General features: G+C 41.4%; 1 protein-coding gene across 1 annotated transcript in view; it reads left to right on the top strand.

Annotated features, from left to right (window-relative positions):
• The window catches only part of SOGA2 (SOGA family member 2), a 183,060-nt gene that overhangs the window by 99,881 nt on the left and 64,860 nt on the right, over nt 1-18,319 (top strand). Inside the window, exon 4 of the mRNA XM_006868701.1 lies at nt 15,749-15,808. Coding sequence (XP_006868763.1) covers nt 15,749-15,808 — 60 coding nt within the window. The remainder of the gene's footprint in view (nt 1-15,748; nt 15,809-18,319) is intronic.

The raw sequence follows: 18,319 nt of genomic DNA, 5'->3' as shown, positions 1-18,319 counted from the left end.
CCTTCTAAATATTCCTTTATATGTGGTTCAGAGTTCTGGGACCATCCCCTGAGCCTGCTTGGTCAGGTATTCTGTGTTGTTGTTGGCAGAGCTCTTTGGTACATGTCCACCCAATCTGCCATCTTGTTTGTTCTCTTCCAGAAGATACTTCTTGAAAGAAAGACTGACAGGAAAAATACAAAACAATATAGGCAGACTAATTACTATAAGAACAAGCAAGTTGCTCGCCCAGGAAACATCAAGGCAAGGGGTTGGGTTCCTTCAGAGTAAACCCTCTTCCAAGACTAAGATTCAGTGGGAATACACACTCTGATTGGTGACCATGTTCATCACTGATAAGCGGAAGTGAGGGGAAAACAACAATGAAGCTGCAAGCTAAGCCCTACAACATTCAATAGACTCCTGTGAACCTAGGTGGAGACCTGGTTGGCCCGCAGTTTGGCAAGACCTGGGGACTCTTGGGCCCAGAGTCAGTGACAATTCCACAGAAGACTAGAGTGCAGAGTGAAGCGTCCAGCTGATAAGAAGAGAGGACATATGCACAAGAACACCCACACTTGCAGATAATACCCACTTGACCTGGCTTCAATGACTAGATGATCAGAGCTCAACTAGAAGAAGAATGAAGAAGAAAAAAAGGGTAATCTGATACAATTTGATGAACTTGACCTATACCTATGGATGCAGTAGCTCAAAAGAGGGACAAATCTTTACCTCAAGGATCATTCCCACCCCCTCCATACACAGAGTAGACAGGGATGGGCAACTTGGACATTGGCTACCCAAAATGGGGATGGGGGCTACAAAGGCAAGAAGTGACTGGCTTACAAGCTTTCAAGAGGGAACCTAGATCCAGAGGGCGTGTAGCAAGGTAGAAACTCCATTGAGTAGTATCTAATCTGTCTAGGTGGGACTGATGAAATGAGGATAGGTGAATAATTGCTATCAGGACTGATTGTGAGTGTTGTATATGTAAAGGTAGATGTTTTGTAGCAAGGAGGGGAGTGATTAACTTTGCAGTCTAGGAGCGGAGGTCCCTGGGACCAAGAAGGGAGAAGAGCGGAGAGCAGGACACTACCCAGAGAAGCAGTGATCCCTGAGATGGAGGCAGAGATGATGAAGTGGAGCAATGGAGCAGCTGGGGACTTTAGACCCAGAAAGGGAGAGAGGCTGTGTGCTGTTGACCAGGGAGGGTGGGGGAGGGGCCGGCTTATAGGATACACCCTTTGGTTGGTTGATGATGCATTGAGGGGATTGTAACCATGGCAATGAAACCATATATGATAGGATGAATGTAAAACTAATGTTCTCCCTTGTAAATGATCACATAATTCACAATAAAACATTTAAAAAGAGAGAGAGAGAAGGGAAATACCACGAGAAAAAAACAAAAAAGATCAGAATTAAGTGCAGAAAAAACAGATGGCACATCCATCCAGCATGTCAATGTGATATGAATAATCAATGTGTGAATCCTACGAGAATTTGATATAATGTGCTGTATATATTTTCCTTTGTGAAGTTTCCCCAAACTGTTATAGATTGAATTGTGTCTCCCCAAACTGTATGTTGTAAATCTGAGCCCCTGTAACTGTGGTTAGGAGCTTTGGTGGTGCAGTGGTTAAAGTGCTTGGATGCGAACCAAAAGGTCAGCAAGTTCGAACCCACTAGCAGCTTCTGTAAAGACTCGCAGCCTTGGAAACCTTCTGGGGGCAGTTCTACTCTGTCCCACAGGGTTACCACTAGTCAGAGCCAACTGGATAGCAGTGAGTTTGGTTTTTGGTTTTATGCCTGAGGTTAAATTCCCATTTGGGAATGGGTTCTCTGTTAGCATGGGATGTATCTTAAGTCTGTTTCTTGAGATACAAAAAGAGCAGCTTGAATAAACAAACACAATAGAAGAGAAAATATATGCCACATGTTCTCGAAAGAACTGAGGAAAAGAACCTGAAAAGAGACAAGGACCTTCCCTCAAGAGTCAACACTCTAAATTTAGATTTACAGGATCGCTCTAAACTACAGGATTGGTGGTTCAAATGCACCAGCCGTGCCTTGGAAACCCTATATAGGGTTGCTATGAGTCAGAACTGACTTCAATGCACTTAAAGACAAAACTGTGATAAAATTAATTTCTTAAGACCAAAAAGAAAAAAAAAAGATAACCTTCTTTTCTGATGTATCGTTGTTGTTGTTGTTAAGTGCTTTTGAGGCAGTTCCAACCCATAGTGACCATGTATAGTTTTTGGGGAGTGGCTGGTGAGTTTGAACTCTTGACCTTGCAGTTCAAACCAACCTTGCAGTCCAGTGCATTAGCTCACAGCACCATACCAGGACTCCATATATGTGTGTGTGTATATCTATATCTATATAGATATATAGGAGCTCTGGTAGCGTAGTGGTTACGACCCGTAGTGTGCTGCCAACCTGAAGGTCAGCAGTTCGAAACTATCAGCTGTTAATGCGGGAGAAAGTTGAGGCATTCTGCTCCAGTATAGATTTACAGCCTCCGAAACCCTGTGTAGGGTCACTGAGTCAGAACCTAGTCCTAGGTAGTTAATAACAACATATATATGTGTGTGTGTGTGTGTGTGTGTATAGATCCTTGTGTGGCTCTATAAGAGCGGTACTGGACCACAAGGTCTGTTTGAACTGCAAGGTTGGCGGTTCCTTGGAAACTCTCTACAGGATCTCTGTATATTGTTTTTGTTAAGTGCCTTTGAGTCATTTCCAACTCTTAGCAACCCTGTGTAGGCTTTCTGAGGAGCAACTGATAGAATTGAACCACTGACCTTGTAATTACTAGTCCAGTGCCATGCCAAGCCTCAGAGAAGAAAATGGTCATTCATAATTCAAAACTCATTGTTAGCATTTTTGTGTATTTGCTTCCAAACACTTTAAAGATAAAAAATAATTTATCTTATTGACATTATATTAAATGCCTATTTTTATCTCGTATTTTTAAAAAAGATTGGCTTTTGGTGAAAATTTTCCTATTTTAAAATTTTTATTGTCATAATGTTTAATGGAGTCCTGGTGTAGTGCTGTAGGATCATGCACTAGGCCATAAGGTGGGTTTGTACCATAAGGTTGATGATTCATACTGACCTGCCGCTCCTCAGAAACCTTAGACAGTGTCTCTGTAAGTCAGAATCAACTCTATGGCACTTAACAACAATAGCAAAATTTTCATGGCTGTCCAATATTACTTTAAATGTATTTAGTGAAATTGAAAACTTGTGTATATGTTTTTCCTCCCAATATTTTAGTGTGACATTTTCAAACATACAACAGAGCTGAAAGAATTTTACAGATTCATCTTGATGTTTTACTATACCTGCTATATTCCATCTCTGTCATCCATCCTTCTGTTACCTCATCTTATTTTTTTAATGCTCTTGAAAATGCATTATAGATGCCAATTCACTTCCTCCTAAACACACATCATTCGCTAGAGCCTTTTGTTTCAACTTCTGTAATTTACATATATTGAAATGCACATATCATGTCTGTGTTTGTCCAGCTTTGACAAATGTGTGCATGATGTTCATAGTTACATTTGATAAGATGTAAACAAGGCCAGTCTAGTTTTGGTTATACATGTTTTGGTTTATATCATGTTAGGTACAAGCATGACTTCACAATTTTCCTATTTAAAGATTAGGCATATGGTCTATAGGTGCCAACTTGACAAGAGGTGGATTGTTATAGTTATGGTTTTGTGTCAATTTGACTGGGTAGGATTTCTAGTTTTTTGGCAGTTGAAATGTGTAGTTCTCCCCATGGTGAAACCTAATACAAGCATAGTTAATTCTGTGATGATTGGCTATGAGCAGCCAATCAGTTGAAAGGATGCTTCCTTGGGGGTGTGGCCTGCTCCCAATATAATGGAACATTCAGGAAAAGCTTGCTCTTGTTTTCCACTGAGGACTTGGGACTCCTGTCTGCCTGTCCACTGTTGCTGATCTTGGGTCAGCTAACCTGGGCGTGGGACTCTACAACTGTGAGCCATTTCTATAGTACAAACTTGTCTTTATATATACATACATATCTGGTAGCATAGTGGTTATGAATCAGGCTGCTAACCTCAGGGTCAGTAGTTCAAAAATACCAGCTGTTCCGCAGGAGAAAAATGAGGCTTTCTGCTCCCGTAAAGATTTACAGCCTCAGAAACCCTGGACAGGGTTGCTATGAGTCAGAACCGACTCCATGGCACAAAACAACACACATAAAAAAAAAAAAAAGTCACATTAGAGAGTCTAGAGGGTGTAAAGGCAGATCAGGCTCAAAGTCACTCAGAACTCTTTCATGTGCTGTATTATTTGAAGACTAGAAAAATGCCATACTAAATATTTTCTCATGTAAGATGCTTGTGAAGAAAAGTGATTAATTTCCTCTGAAAAGAAAGCAGCATTTTCTTCTTTAAATAAACCTTTATTGTGTTTTGGTGAAAGCTTACACAGCAAATTCTATTCATATTTAACAATTAGTGCACAAATTTTCCAGTGAAATTGGTTATATGTTTCACAGTGTGTCAACGTTTTCATTAATTTCATTAGTGTTTCATTTCCAGTAATCTGATTTCCCTGCCCCCTTATTTTAGAGTACGGTGGATAGTACTCACTGTTAATGTCCTTTATTTTATTTTAGCTAAAAAGTGACATCAGTGGGTAACTCTCGTTGGAGGATTATGGAGTATCTCTGGGTTATTGTCTGGGTTATAACTGGTCAAGTAAATTTGGACTTTTTAAGAATTTGAGTTCTTTTCCATGTTTTTCTCCAAGTGGACAACATTTTTATAGCTCACTAATTAGTATTATGTTTAGTATTGTCTTGGTTTTCCAAACACTTTTCCCTCTTTTGTGCTATTTCTGTGGCGCTGTGGGTTAATGCGCCAGACTGTAAAGCCGTTTGAACTGCAAGGTCGGCAGTTCAAGCTCACCAGCTGCTCCTTGGAAACCCTATACAGGGTCGCTATGGGTCGTAACTGACTCGACGTCACTACACAACAACAACATTAGACTAAGAAATAATTTGCCTCTCTAGATGGGCTAGTATATTTCCTTTCAGTAGACCAGTGGTGTTTGGAATGGACGGTTTTAAAAAATATGATAGTAATAATACAAATCATAGCTCTGACAGGCATATGGCATCATTCCCATACATTTTCAAGTACTTAGGAGCACTTCGGGATCCCTACTAAGTCAAGTCAGTAGGTTGTTGTTGTTATTAAGTGCTGTCCAGTTGGTTCTGACCCATAGCAACCCTCTGTAGGATTTCTGAAGAGCAGCTGGTGGGTTTGAACTGCCAACGTTGCGGTTGTACCTGGAAGTACAGCTCATTATCCTGCAGCGCCACACCAGGTAGGAGCTCTGAAACATGGTATGTGCAGTATTTGGTATTCTGTCTGGTGGTCTTGTTGCATACCTGCATGTATGTATATACACATGCAGAGTTGAGACTGCTGAAATACTGGGATAGGTCACTGTGGTTTTGGTGTAGTCATCCCATGGTCTTATGGAGGTCATGATTTTCCCTTTTTCTTCTTCCTGTATATTGATAATAATTTACTAATTTACTTTCTCATCTTTTGTTGTTGTTGTTAAATGCTGCTGAGTTGGTTCTGATTGCTAGCAACCCTGTATGTGGTTTCTGAGAAGCATCTGGTGAATTTGAACCACCAGCCTTATATTTCAAACTGACCTTGAGGTTGACTGCTTATCCTACGACACCACAGTATGTTTTGTGATGTGTTAATCCATTCTTCTGTGTTGTGATGCTTATTTATACCCCCATTAGTTTTGGCCCTCAGTTTTCCAGTCATTTTGGTGGTGGTGGTGGTGGTGGTGGTGGTTGCCAGACCAGCTCGGACTCCTGGTGACCCATGAATAACTGAACAAGATACTGCCTGGTCTTGTGCTAGCTCCAGGCCCCTTGATAGATCTGTTGCAATAATTGTGTCAGTCCAAGCTTTACAACAACTAGGCTTCAGGATTTATGTCTATCCCGTTATAAAATGAATCACCTGCATATTTCGAAGCAAATGGGCACCACATTCTCCAGATTTGCATGGCGGTGGCATCCCATTGTTATCATGGTGGGTGTGCTGCAGGTCTCTGCTGTCCCCATGGGCCTGTGGACACAGACATGAGCTTGTGACGCATTGTTTGCCCCCTTTACCTTTCCTCCCTGTCTCAGTAGTGGCCAGTCCAGAGCTCCCTCTCACTTCTTTGACTGCACTTTTCTTCTGCCACAATCTCAGTGGAACTTTTCTTCTTTTCTCCTCATTTACTTTGTGATATTTTGTCCTCTGGTAATAGTGTTCTGTCTTTTCCAAATAAGGACTTGTACTGTATGCAGCTCAGTTCTTTTCAGAAATCACTTTAGTGCCAACAAATATTATTTCATAGCTCTGAGGTACCAAGTAAATATAGTGAGTGATTTGCAGCCAGTTGTATAATAGGCTTCAAGTATTTTGCTGAAGAAAGATAGAGATTTTTTGGATAAGAAAACACAGCAATTCGGGTCTCAGAAACACAGAGAAAACAAAAATAATCCAACCAAGCTTTTGGAGATTGAGCTGTTGGAGGCCACTGCCGTCAACCTTGTGGGCAGGCAGGCAGTGACAGGTTGTAGCTCTGGAGTGGACATAGGTTTGGATCCATCATCAATTTTGGGGGACCTTGAAATATTGCCTGACTTATGACTTTTGTGTTCTCCTTTTATTGCCTGTTAACCATTAGTAGTAATACACTTTTAGGGCTCTTGTCATTTTGTCATACTATGGTAGCTTGAGTGTAGCTGTGATGCTGCAGGTATTTCAAATGTCAACACACCTACGGTGGATAGGTTTCAGCAGAACTTCAGATTAAGACAGACAAGAAAGAAAGGTTTGGTAAACTGTTTCTGAAAATTAACCAATAAAAACCGTCTGAACCACAACAGAGCACTTTCCAGTGTAGCCCTGGAAGATGAGCCCCATTGACTGGGAGGCATTCAGAATACATGCTACAACAGTAGACTCAAGCATACCAACAGTTGTGAAGATGGTGCAATGTCGGGCAGCATTTCAGTCTGTTGTGTGTGGGGTCACCATAAGTCGGAGTTGATTCTATAACAAGTAACACGACAACAAAGAAAGAGTTTAGCATTATGCTTTGCATTGTTAACTGTCCAATAAATGGTAGTTGTGAGTGTCTCCATTGACCTCTTAAATGGAGATATGGAAGAAGAGTTTGTTACTCTTGTGATGATGGAGGGTTTACTGAATCTGAGAGTCGAGGGTTATGAATATCAGAGTCTTGCAATGTAACTGTGTGTAACAGACTTACAGGTATGTGGAATGAAGGACGCTAGTGTTCTTAGGTCCTTAAAAGAGACATGTGAAGAGAGGAAGGAGACCTTCCAGTTAAGATCTAGTGCTTCTTATTTGAGGTAGAAGTTCATAATTCTTATCCTTCTAATCTTCTGACATTTAAGTGAATTTTAAAAAAAAACCTTTTATTGTGAATTGAGTGATAGTTTACATGGGAGAACATCAATTTGCACTCATCTTATCGTATTTTGTTTCATTGCAATTATTACAAGCCCCTCCATGCATCATCATTTAACAGTATTTGCTTCTCTTCCCTCTGGTTTTTGTGTCTTTGTTTGTTTTGATGTACACAAAAACACTCAGGAATATATAATAATTTAAACAACCAAAGGGCACATATTCTACAAGTCAGCTCCTGGCCACCAGCACACAGCCTTTCTCTTTCCATGAGTCTAGAGTCCTCAGCTGCTCTCTCTCTCCGTGTCCTCATCTCTGCTTCCATCTCTGGTGTCGCTGCTTCTCTAGATAGGGTCCCACATTCCACTCATGCTCTTTTCCCTTGATGGTCCTAGGGTCCTCTGTTCCTGGAATATAAGATTAACTACTCCACCCCTTTATGTTATAAAACATCTACCATTACAGTTGTGACAATTACAGTTACTCATGATAACAATTACTGTTGAATCGAAAGAATCCTTTCTCTATCTCCTATCACCAGACCTATTTAGACAAGCAGGAAACTATTCAGTGGGGATTCTCCCTTCCCCCGGACACTCTGAAACTAAACTCCCTTTGGAAAATTTGTCAGCCAGTCACTTTGTGCCTTTATAACCATCCCATTTTAGGTAACCATTGTCTAAATTGCCCCTCCCTCCTTGGAAACCCTATACAGGGTTGCCATGGGTCGGAATCAACTCGATGGCACTTAACAACAACAACAACATCAATCCTGGATACCTAGGAGAAAGTAAGTATAGGTCAAGTTCATCAAATTGTAGCAATTTATACTTGCTTCCTTTATCAAATTTCTTTATCTTCCTGTAGTTGAGCTCTGGTCATCAAGCCATTGAATCTAGGTCAAATGGGTACTATCTGCAAGTTTGGGTGTTCTTGTATGTCTTCCCCTTTGTATCAGTTGGATACTTCACTTTCAGCTCTAGCCATCTGTCTATGGGCTCAGGAGTTCTAGCCAATGTCCATGAGCCTCAGGAGTTCCCAAGTCTCCTCAAACTTGAGACCAACCAGCTCTTCCTCTTCTCTCTCTCCTCTCAGGGTCGATAGGAGTCTATGGAATGTGGTCAGACTCAGCCCTTATCTTCTTTACTGACTTTCCCCCACTTCCACTCAAATGTAGACCAACGCAGTTGCCAGCGAGCTTGAATGAATTTTAATATGGCTAACAAATCTTGTTAACTTTTTCCTAAAAGGAAAAAGACCCATACACCTTCATTTTCTTGATCAGATTGTATATGATATGGACTGTAACTCAGTCCAAAATCATTTTCTGAATGATAAGGAAATCTGTAAAAATTCTGAAAATCATTCTTTCACATCTATCCCTACTTCTTCATCCCGAAGGAGCTCTGGTAGCGTAGTGGTTATGAATCAGGCTGCTAACCTCAAGGTCGGCAGTTCAAAACTACCAGCTGTTCTGTGGGAGAAAGATGAGGCTTTCTGCTCCCGTAAAGATTTACAGCCTCGGAAACCCTGTACAGGGTTTCCTATGAGTTGGAACCGAGTCTGCAGTACTTAACAACAACAACAGGCACTGTAAAGGGAGCTCAGAGCTGCTAACCACAAGGTCAACAGTTTGACGCTACCAGCTGTTTCACGGGAAAAAGATGAGGCTTTCTGTTCCTGTAAAAATGTATAGCCTCAAAAACCCTATTCAGGGTCTCTGTGAGTCGGAACTGACTCCCTGGCACATAACGAACTATCCAACCAGGTGCTGTAGTGTAAGCACTGGACTGAGAATCACAATGTTGGGGGTTCAAACTCACCAGCTGCTCCTCAGAAACTCCGTACCAGTGACGCTATGAGTCGGAACCAATGCGACAACACTTAACAACAAAACAAAGATGCCCTGGTGTGGCACTGTAGGATAAGCACTGGACTGCTAACTGCAAGGTCAATGGTTCAAATCTATCAGCTACTCTTCAGAAATCCTATTCAAAGTCACTATGAATCAGAACCAACTAGAAAGCCCTTAACAACAAGAAGAAGTCTTGATGGCAGTGTGGGTTACAGTTTCAAACCCACCAGCTGCTTTGTGGGAGAAAGGTGACGCTGTCTGCTCCCATAAAGGTTTACGGTCTCAGAATGCCTATGTAGGGTTGCTGTCAGTTGGGATTGACTCGATGGCAGTGGGAACGGAGACCTCACGGTGTAATGGGTTGAGTTGAGCTGCTAATTGACAGACAGGTCTGTGGTTAGGACCCATTATCCACTCCTTGAGGGAAAGATGTAGCAGTCTGATTCTGTAAAGATTTACAACCTCAGAAGGTCTACTTGATGGGGGTGGTGGTGTTGCTGTTAAGTGCCGTCAAGTTGGTTCCATCAAGTTGGTTCTGCATGGCGGCCCTGTCTAGGGTTTCCAAGGAGCGTCTGGTGGGTTTGAACCACCGACCTTGCAGTCTAGATTAAGGCCCCTGGTGAAATGGTTAAAAGCTATTAACCGAAAGTCTGGTGGTTCCAACCCACTAGCTGCTCTACAGAAGAAAGCTTAGTAGTATATATCCAGGCTTGGAAACGCTACAAGGTTGTTCTACTCTGTTTTAGATGGTCATTGTCATGGGTTGAATTGTGCCCCCAAAAGATTTTCCAACTTGGCTGGCCAAGTGATTTAGCAGTTATGTAATGACATAATGTGGCAGCTATATGATGATTTCCTTGATGTGATTTGATGTGATAAGTCAGTCACCGTTATCACATCATCATGATCTGATCTGATCATCAGAGCCCTGATGTGATGCTAGGGGAATTTCCCTGGGATGTGACCTATAACAAGCACCTTTTATCTCACTTAACAACAACAACGACAACAAATTGTGAAAGAAGAAATTTGTTTGTTAACCATCCACTTGTGGTATTTCTGTTACAGCAGCGCTAGGGAACTAAGACAGCTACTATGATCTAGAATTGACTTGGTTTTTATTTGTGTTTTTTGTGGGGTTTTTTTATTGTCATTTGGAATTGACTTGGTTTTTATTTGTGTTCACCTCCTTTGCTACTAACCTAAATTTTAAGCCCAAAGTTTATCTCGGAAACACTTCAGCAATTGAGATCCTGCCAGTTTTTTTTTAAAGTACTTGGAAGGCACAGGCTAACTTAAAATAGGAAACCTTAAGAAGAATTGTTAGGAAAGTCCAAATAATTGCCTGGCTTCATATTTAATTTAATCACGTTCATTACTTAGCAAATGTATCAGCCTTAGATAGATTCAATTTAGACTCACAATTTTTTTCCTGTTCAATAGGAACTTAGAGCTGATTTGCTGGCAGTTGACCAGATTAAAAAAGCAAGAGTACCACTTATCAGCTGGCAGTTCTCCCAGCTGTGTTCTGTTTATTTGATCATCTACATTTACCCATTCTCTTAATTATTTTTTGGAAGAGACTCTCCACTGGATCTCTCAGTCATCCATGGGAGAGAGCTGGGCATGGGTCATGCTCACACAGATTGCCCTGCACCTAGGGTCCCTGAACGCTGTGCCCAATGCAGGAACCAGTGGGAGGTGATGTGCCACCTGTTGGCAGTGCTACCTTTATGGCACCCTTCTCCTTTGCCACGGTGCTGTGTGTCCAAGGATTTGCAGCATCACTGGGTACCTACTGTTCCCCTGTCAGGGGGGCTTCCTGGTCTTTTTAGTCAGCTCTATATGTAATATTATGCTTGAAGGACCAGGCCAATAAAAATAGTCTCAACCTATGGCAAAGAGACCCAAGGAGAGAAGCAAGCATATAACTTCTGATGAAGCACCACTGTGTTCTACCTAGGGAAGAGTGGTGTCCTCCTCCTCCTGTCCTCCTATGGACTCTGCTATGAGAGCCACAAAGAAGAAATTTAAAATTGCCCATAACCCTATCATCTGACAATGATCACTATTAACATTCTGTGATAGATTCCTCCAGTCCTCTTTTCTAGAATTATATATCTATATATGTGTATGTGGAATCCTGGTGTGGTGCTGTGGATTAATGCGCTAGACTGCAAAGTCAGTTTAAACTACAAGTTTGGTGGTTCAAGCTCACCAGTCGCTCCTAGGAAACCCTCTATAGGGTCGCCGTGGGTCAGAAACGACTCAATGAAACTTAGCAACAATATGTGTATTATGTATTTTAACAAAAATTGGGATTATAGAATGCATGCTGTTTATAACCTGTATTATGAGCATTTCCTGCATCCTTAAATATTCCTCAAAAATATCACTTAATACCTTCACAGTGCTTATTACTGCTGTACCAGAGACTGTGTTGAGCAGCCACACATAGCATAGCAGTCTTTGCACCTGTCTCCGCATGCTTTCTTACGTATGCTCCTGGAGGTGGAACTACTGGGTCCCAGCGTACGCTTTTGAAGGCCCACATTGCCTTCCTATGAGATGTGTGTACCAACCCATGAAGACCATGTGCGTAAACAGATGATACTATGCTGTTTCAATGACTAGTAATCACGTTAGAAGATGGAAGGAGTATACAGAGGCACTGTACCAAAAAGGAATGGTCGATGTCCAACCATTTCATGAGGTAGCAGCACATGATCAAGAATCAGTGGTACTGAAGTCCAAGCTGCTCTGAAGGCATTGGTGAAAAGCAAGTCTCCAGGAATCGATGAAATACAACTGGAAATCTTTAAACAAACTGATGCAGCACTGGAGGCATTCACTCATCTTTGTCAAGAAATCTAGAAGACAGCTAACCTGGCCAAATGATTGGAAGAGATCCATATTTGTGCTCATTCCAAAGAGAGAGGTGACCCAACGGAAGGCAGAAATCACTAAACAATATCATTAATATCTCATGTAAGTAAAAGTTTGCTGAAGATAATTCAAAAGTGGCTGCAATAGTACATTGAAAGGGAACTTCCAGAGACTCAAGCAGGATTTAGACAAGGACGTGGAACTAGGTATGTCATTGCTGACGGAAGATGGATCTTGTCTTGTCTGAAAGCAGAGACTACTAGAAAGATGTCTACTTGTACTTTATTGAGTATGCAACTATTTAACTCTGTGGATCATTACAAGGTATGGCTATCTATAACATTGTGAAGAATGGGTATTCCCGAACACTTCATTGTACTTAGGAGGAATCTGTACATAGACCAAGAGGCAGTCACTCTAACAGAACAAGAGGATACTGAATGGTTTAAAATCAGGAATGGTATGTGCCAAGGCTGTATTATTTCAACATACTTATTCAATCTGTATACTGAGTAAATACCTGAGAAGCTAGATTATATGCAGAGCATGCTTTAGAATTGAAGGAAGATTCACTAACCACAAATGAAAAATTAGAAACCATACAAAAACAGCAAGTAGAAATCCAGAAGAGTAGTACTAAGATTTCAGAACTAGATCATACATTGAAGGAGTAGAGAAGTAGAATTGAATCAATGGAAGACTGAATTGGTGAGCTTGAAGATAAATCTCTTTTTTGTTAAATTTCTAAAATTCGTGTTAGAAGCGTAATCAGAAAAAAGAACAATAACAACAAAATTTTGATGGAAACCTAAGAATTTTGTGTGACATCATGAGGATAACTAACTTGTGTGTCATCAGAATTCCAGAACGGGAAGAGGCCAAAAAACACCACAAAGAAAATTGTTGGAGGAAAACTTCCCTAACATCATAAAAGATGAAAAGATATACATTCAAGAAGCTGAATGAACTCCAAACAGATAGACCCTGAAAGAAAATCACCAAGACATATTTTAATCACATTCTTCAAAAGCAAAAACAGGGAAAGAAACTTGAGTGCAGCTTGGGAAAATTTAAAAAGTTGCTTACAAAGGGAAAAACCAGTAAGACTAAATCTCTGATTTCTTAGCAGAAACCAGGCAAGCAAGAAGACCATGGGATGACATATATAAATCTCTGAAAGAAAAAATTGCCAATCAAGAATCATGGATCCAGAAAAATTGTTCCCCGAATATTATAGTGAAAGTTTATCTCCAGATAAAACTAAAATCATTTGTAAATCCAGACCAACCTTACAAAAAATACTAAAGGGAGTTCTTAGGACCGAGAACAAGTCACAGCAGACAACAACCTGAGATAAACATACATGCCGTGTAACCCAGAACGCAACCCAGATACTGAAGTATCCCAGGTCAAACAAACCTACAAGCCTGAAAATAGAGAACCAGAGTTACCAGTTTGCAACAATAAAAAACAAAATCCACCAAATAAAAAGAGGGAGGAGTGTAATTACAGAACTTCCAAATGAAGAGGAAATTAAGTGGATTTCAAGAATAAAAATAAACCTAAAGTTGGACCTCTGGTAGCGTAGTGGTTACGAATAAGACTGCAAACCGCAGGGTCAGCAGTTCGAAACTACCAGCTCTTCTGCGGGAGAAAGATGAGGCTTTCTGCTCCCGTAAAGATTTACAGCCTTGGAAACCCTGTACAGGGTCACTATGAGTCGGGACCGACTCCACGGCACATAACAACAACAACAAAGCTAGACCAAACCCTGCTCTGATCCCTAGACCAATTCCTACCCTTATCCTAACCATAACTCTAATACTACACAAAACCCTAGGCCTGGCCTGGTCATGGTGGTTATGTGCCATGGAGTTGGTTCCAACTCATAGTGAACACTGTATAGGTTTTCTGAGGCTGTAAATCTTTATGGGAGCAGAAAGCCTCATTACCCACCCCACCCCCACCCCCCGCGGAACAGCTGGTAGTTTCGAACTGCTGACCTTAAGGTTCACAACCCAATTTGTAATCACTATGCTACCAGAGCTCCTTAGGCCTAGGCTAGACCCAGCCATATTCTAACTCTACCTCCTTACCCCCACCTCCCCGCCCCAAAACACTCTTATGAATTACAATGTTCTAATCCTCAACTGATCATTGGAATGACACAGTACACAGTAGGTTTTAATCATTGCTTCATCTGAAATTCCATCTAACTGGCATTCTGAAAGTGTGTAAAGCTTAAAATTTAAGTAAACAGTAATAACTTAGTTAACTTAGAGTCCAGCTGTGATATAAGTGATTTGCACAACAGCCTCTTTTCCATACTAGTTTGTGTGGAGCAGGTGCAGAGAAACCAAGCAGAGGATCCAGGGTGCAGACACTGGGGACCAGTGCAGGAGGGAGGTGGTGGACACTGGGGACAATCCCCTTGGCAGAGAGCCATGCCAAGAACGGGCCACAGAGTCCTGCTCAACAAAGCCATATTCTCCAGATTTTCTTCCAACTTGCTTAGGGTTAAATATCTCTTTTCAGTCTCCCTTTTTTTCCACAAGGATGCTTTTTCCTGTTTTCCTCTTGTCATTTTTTTTCTGTCTTCACACTTTGCATTATCAGAAACTGTCCTGACTCCTGTAATTTTATTTCAGACATTTGTATTTCAGACACAGTTTCAGTTTCTTGCCTAGAACAGCTAAGGTGCACCTGTCATGCGTGCCAGCTAGTTATGAACCAGCCCATTTCAGGACACAGCCACAGCCAACTCAAGAATATGGACATGGTGATCCTATGAATTGGTATGGGTTGTTCATGATGAGGAGTGCCTGGAGGGTACAAACAGCCAACGTGCTTGGCTGCTAAAAGAAAGACTGGCGGTTCAAATCTCCTCAGAGGTAAATTCAGAAGAAAGGCCTGTTAATCTCCTACCAAGAAAGCAGCCATCTACTCTGAGTTCAGTTGGTTCTACTGTGACACATGGGATCACCCTGAGTTGAAGTGTACTTGGCAGCAGTTGGCTTTGTTTTGCTTTTATTCAAACAGAGTTTTTGCAACCTAAATTAGGTTTTCAACAAAAATACAGGCCTCCATTTTCACTTCTTTACCATTCTTTTATCTAGGCACTTACCTATAAGCACCAGGAAGCATCAATTAATTTTTATATTAGTCCAAATAAAATATAGTTAGGAAGATAAACATCTCCAGAAATATTGTATACCTATATTTAACAGTTCTTTTCTCTTCTTATCCTCTTTCTACTAACCTAAGTTATCCAAACTCATCCTTCTTTTTCATTGAACACATAATTAAAGAATACCCCAAGTGCAATAAGTAGCATTTAAAGTCTCTTATGATTCAAGAACCTCAGCAAATGTATTCATCGGCATTTAAATGTTAGCCCTGTGTTGTTTCTTTATTCTAGCAAAGGAAAGAGCCTATCAATTTTTGTCTACCCTAACCATGGGGTCAGTCTACTGAGGACTTGGCTCTCAGTAACAGAATGCCACTTGGATATATTTCAGAGTTCCCTGAAAAGAAGAGGCAGTCGGGAAACGCACAAAGAAAAGAAAACATTGAACCAGGTAAGCAGAAATTAATGTCTCCTCTGGGTTCTGTCACACAGGGTGGCTCTGAGTGGGAGTTGACTGACCGACAGTGCACAACAACAATAGGAAAATCACTTCATCTTGAATTTTCTCAAAAAGTTTTACCTTTGCCTTTAAAACTCTTTTTAAAAAATTACCTGCCCAAACACTTGGACTCTTTCAAAACCTGCAGCAGATGAAAATTTTCCTTCTCTCTGTCAGTGATAAGCTGCTGATTTACTTCAGCAAAGAGTGAAACAAACGGGATTCGTGTGAACCATAATGAAAAGTAGGTCAGGTGTTGTGGCACTGGTTTTTTTGAGTGTTGGCTGCTTTTTAATGAACACGATGAACAATATCTTAAATGGTTTTTAATAAAAGTAAAATGTTCCAACTAAAGATGGTAAGATCAATTACTTAGTTAATTTTTTTTTGAACATTTGTGATTGCTCTTTAGAACTTTTCTTCGCTTTTCTGAAAAGTTGTTTTATTAGATTCTTTCTTCTTTTTTCCCTATATGTTGCCCATATTATTAGATGTTAGAGAGAACAGAGGCTTTATTGGGATATGAACTCACTGAACTTTCCGAGCAGGTAGTAATTAGAGCAACTCTCTTTAGTCCTGGTGCCCTCCCTGCCCTCTTGTGAACTTCAAATCTAAGGACTCCCTTTGATTTCTCCAGTCCCCAATTCACTGATCTTCAGAGTGCCATCCAAAGAGGGCCAAGCTGGTAGCAACAGCAAGAATACCAGTAATTAACTTTTTTCTTACACCCTTTTACTAATACCAGGGAAAATTAAATCTGTCATCCTATTGCACGGTGCTGACACTTTCCTCTGCTTAGAGCATACTTTGAATTTATTCTTTCTCAGTGAAGACCTTTTCTTTTCAGAGTGATGACTGTCCCATTGGGAAGTGCACTGCCTGAAGTTTCATTCATCTGTTAGTGCAGTCAATTGTCTTAGACCAGGAAGGAGCCCGGCCCCTTAGCTCTGGAGGTGCACCATGGAGTTGTGGGAGGGTGTAATTTGCTCTGCTCTGTCTGTGGCGTTATTGAGAGGAGGAGTTTCTGTTCAGCAGAATGGTGGAGTGGAGCGCCTTGGGACCTGCAGGTCTACAACCAAAAGTCAAAGGAAACTCGTGCCCCAGCGCAAGGTAGGAACAAGAGCAGTCTGCCTGCTTGGGGTACTGCTTTAGATAGCAGGCTTGCAAGCCAAAGAATATATGCCAACATTGATATATTTCTGCTGCTTGACAAGGCCTTTTCCAGCTGCTGGTGGTGGTGATGGTGGTCTTGTGTGTGTCCTCCCCTCCATACCATGCTTGCATTCTCTGCCTGAATAAGGGAGAATTTCATGTGGAAAGTCTGAATTGACCTTCTGCATTCCTGGAGCTAGCTGATGATCTCTTGAAACCAGAGCTTGATATCCTTAAGCTTAGGATACAGCGTGATCATCTGAGATCTATATCCCTCCCCTAGAGTCTTGGCAGAGTTTGGGAAAGTCTGTGGTTACAAGATAAGATGGGTATCCAGCCACCTACTGTTTGAGCAAGACTGTGATTCTACCATCTTAGATGAAGGGGTAGCTTCCCTCCTGACAGCCTTCCCCCAAGGTGACTCCCTAAGTGCCCCATGCACTGCTCTGAGCGCTCTGATCAAACAAGTCTGATCCTTTGTTAAGGAGATGCATACTCCCTGGGCTTCTAAAATTGTCTTTCTTTTGTAAACTGCTTTAGTCTTAGTGGCAGTGCGCATGGATGCTGAGTAGAAATGACTGCATGCTTCTAATCTTGTGTTAGAATTCCTGGTGTTTGTGTAGTCTCTTTCTTTAAGGAACAAGAACAAGTTGATCAATCCTCAGGTAATCCACAAACCAGACACTTTTTAGGCTGTCATGGAATCTTGTTCTGTAACTGCCCCTTGATGAAGAAGTAGGTGAAGGTTAAGTAGGTTGAGACATATTGTTCTGGTTTATAGAGCTGTAGAGAGTGAGGAAGAGGGATATGTGTAAAAGTTCAAGATTCCCAGAAATCACCGTAATTGGGTTGGCGTTTTGGAACCTTCTGCTTACAGGGATACAGAGGAGCACCTAGAGCCTCTAGAGTCTCCAGGGCCCTGGGGAAGGCTTGGACTCCACATGCCTTTCAGAGATCCTACCTTTATCCAAATCTCTTAGTTCCATTTGTGGGGGAACATCTTCAGTAGACTCCCTGTTAAAGACTCAAGGCACAGTGGGCCTCTTACTTTGAGTAGAAAGCTTTCTGAAATGTATAAGTGACTCTGCCCCTTGTCCTCACTTCCCCCACCATGGCTTTCATCTAGTCACCAGCATCTCCACTGGCAAGTGTCCCTGTAAATGGGGTTAGGGTACTGGTCACAATGCACACCACTGCCATACCTTGCTGGCCCCACCTGAAGTGGCAGAGAGTGGAACAGTTGCCCTGACATCCTGGTCATTCTCAGACATAGACATGAACTTCTCTGCTTCAAAAGTGAAGATACAATCA

The sequence above is a fragment of the Chrysochloris asiatica genome, unplaced genomic scaffold (assembly GCF_000296735.1).
Source record: "Chrysochloris asiatica unplaced genomic scaffold, ChrAsi1.0 scaffold00122, whole genome shotgun sequence".
NCBI lineage: Eukaryota > Metazoa > Chordata > Mammalia > Afrosoricida > Chrysochloridae > Chrysochloris > Chrysochloris asiatica.
Note: the sequence above shows the minus strand (reverse complement) of the source record. Positions and strands in the feature narration are given on the sequence as shown.